This window comes from Ornithodoros turicata, chromosome 9 (genome assembly GCF_037126465.1).
Source record: "Ornithodoros turicata isolate Travis chromosome 9, ASM3712646v1, whole genome shotgun sequence".
NCBI lineage: Eukaryota > Metazoa > Arthropoda > Arachnida > Ixodida > Argasidae > Ornithodoros > Ornithodoros turicata.
This window is the reverse complement of record NC_088209.1, coordinates 10,823,619-10,825,580: the sequence shown is the minus strand read 5'-3', so window position 1 is coordinate 10,825,580 and position 1,962 is coordinate 10,823,619. Positions and strand designations below refer to the sequence as shown.

General features: G+C 58.1%; 1 protein-coding gene across 1 annotated transcript; it reads right to left on the bottom strand.

Annotated features, from left to right (window-relative positions):
• Positions 1-899: 899 nt before the first annotated feature.
• Positions 900-1,763, bottom strand: LOC135369389 (uncharacterized). Its single transcript, XM_064602981.1, has one exon. It carries the CDS (start codon positions 1,761-1,763, stop codon positions 900-902), a length of 864 nt encoding a protein of 287 aa, XP_064459051.1.
• Positions 1,764-1,962: the final 199 nt, after the last annotated feature.

The following is a 1,962-nucleotide window of genomic DNA, read 5'->3' as shown; positions in this document are numbered from 1 at the left end:
GAAGGGCATCCTGAGAAATTCAAACAGGCCAAAAGGGGTGGTAATGGCTGTTTTAGGGATGTCCTCTTCGGCCATGGGAACCTGGTGATAGGCACGAACGAGGTCGATCTTGGAAAATGTATTGGCGCCTTCCAGCTGTGCAGCGAAGTCTAAAATATGGGGGATGGGGTATCGGTCTGGAAGCGTCTCTCGGTTCAGGGCACGGTAGTCGCCGCACGGGCGCCAGTCGCCGGTCTTTTTCGGCACCATATGTAATGGCGAGGCCCACGTGCTGGATGATGGTCGAATTATGCCGAGCTCCAGCATATGATCAAACTCGGCTTTCGCTACTTGGAACTTTTCGGGTGCTAGGCGACGCGGGCGGAAATGGACTGGTGGGCCACGGGTGGTGACGTAGTGGAGGACGTCATGCTGCACAGGCTTGGTCCAGTCCGGCGGTTTGGTAAGAGCCGGGTACTCCTTCAATATGGAGGCGAAGGGCAAGTCTGGAGCACAGCAGGACGAGACGCGCAATGGAGAAATAGGCAGTGTGAGGCCGTGAACAGATAAGGAAGTGGTACGGTCTATCAGGCGCTTCCCGTTGACATCGACGAGCAGCTTAAAATGATTCAAGAAGTCAGCTCCCAGAATTGCTTGAGTGACGTCTGCTACGAGGAAAAGCCACCGGAAATCTCTTCGCAGCCCGATATTTAGGGTGAGAGATTTCTGGCCGTAGACGGGGATAGTAGAAGCGTTAGCGGCCTTGAGGGAGAAGCAGGGTTGTCGAGATCGGGAAAAGCTGCTGCTGGCAGGAATGACGCTGACCTCAGCCCCTGTGTCGACGAGGAACCGAGTGCCATTGGCACGGTCGACGATGTGAAAGAGGCGGCTGTCGTCAAGGCCGGGTCCACTTGCCGCCATTAGTGGGAGGCCGGCGGGTTTCCCGTCCAGGTACAAGGAAGCAGGCAATGATTGGCGTTCGCACCAAAGCGACGGTGGTACCAGCAGAGGCCACCTGAACTGTCCGACCGAGAGCGCGATCGGCGTTCCGACGGGGGGCCTCGGCGGTGTCGAGGGCGGCGCGGACTTGGGGATCGCGGGCGGGTGACAAGTGACGCGACAAGCTGCGTGAGGTGGCTGATCTGCTGCGCCATCACCTGAATGTCGGGTGGAGAAAGGGGGGAACGATGGTCGGCCTGTGGCGGAGGAGTGGCGTTCTGTAAAGCCGCAGGTCGCTCAAGGACGCTGACTTGGTGTGGTGAGGCGACTTCCATGACCGCGTCAGCAAGGGAAGCAAGCTCGTCCAGGGGTAGGTTCGACGCGGTGGCCAGAACCATTTGGACGTTAGTTGGCAGGCGTTGCATGAAAAGTTGGTGCAGGAATCGGTCACCGGCTGCGGAAACGTCGTCTCCCAAAAGCTGCTTCATCCGACGTAAAAGCTGCGTTGGACGCCTATCGCCGAGCTCTTCTGCAGATAACAACTGCCTGAGACGTTCGCGGTCCGATGTGGAAGTGCGTTTGAGCAAAGCAGCCTTAAGTCGGTCGTACGGGTGCTCGGGTGGTGGGGAGGTGATGAGATCGTGCACCTCTTCGGCGGCGGTTGGAGACAGAGCCGAGATGACGTTGTAGAACCGGGTGGTCTGGGAAGTGATGCCGGACAGATGAAACTGCGCTTCGGCTTGGGCGAACCAAATGGCTGGACTGCGGTCCCAGAATGGAGGTAGTTTGACGGCGACAGCGGTTACGTGTGGTGATGATGGCGCCGCGTTGTCGCCTTGAGACATCGTCGGAGAGGGTTGGGATTGTTCGAGAAATTGTTCGGGTCACCAATGTAGTGCTAGAGGCACAAGACAGTACACAGACGTGAGGAAAGACCGGCCAGCCGAACAACGGCCCGAGCTGGCTGTGCAGTCGTGTTTTATTACCCGCGCGCCTTGATCATTGGTGCGCGGGGGATGATGATGACGATGCTGCTACAAGTTC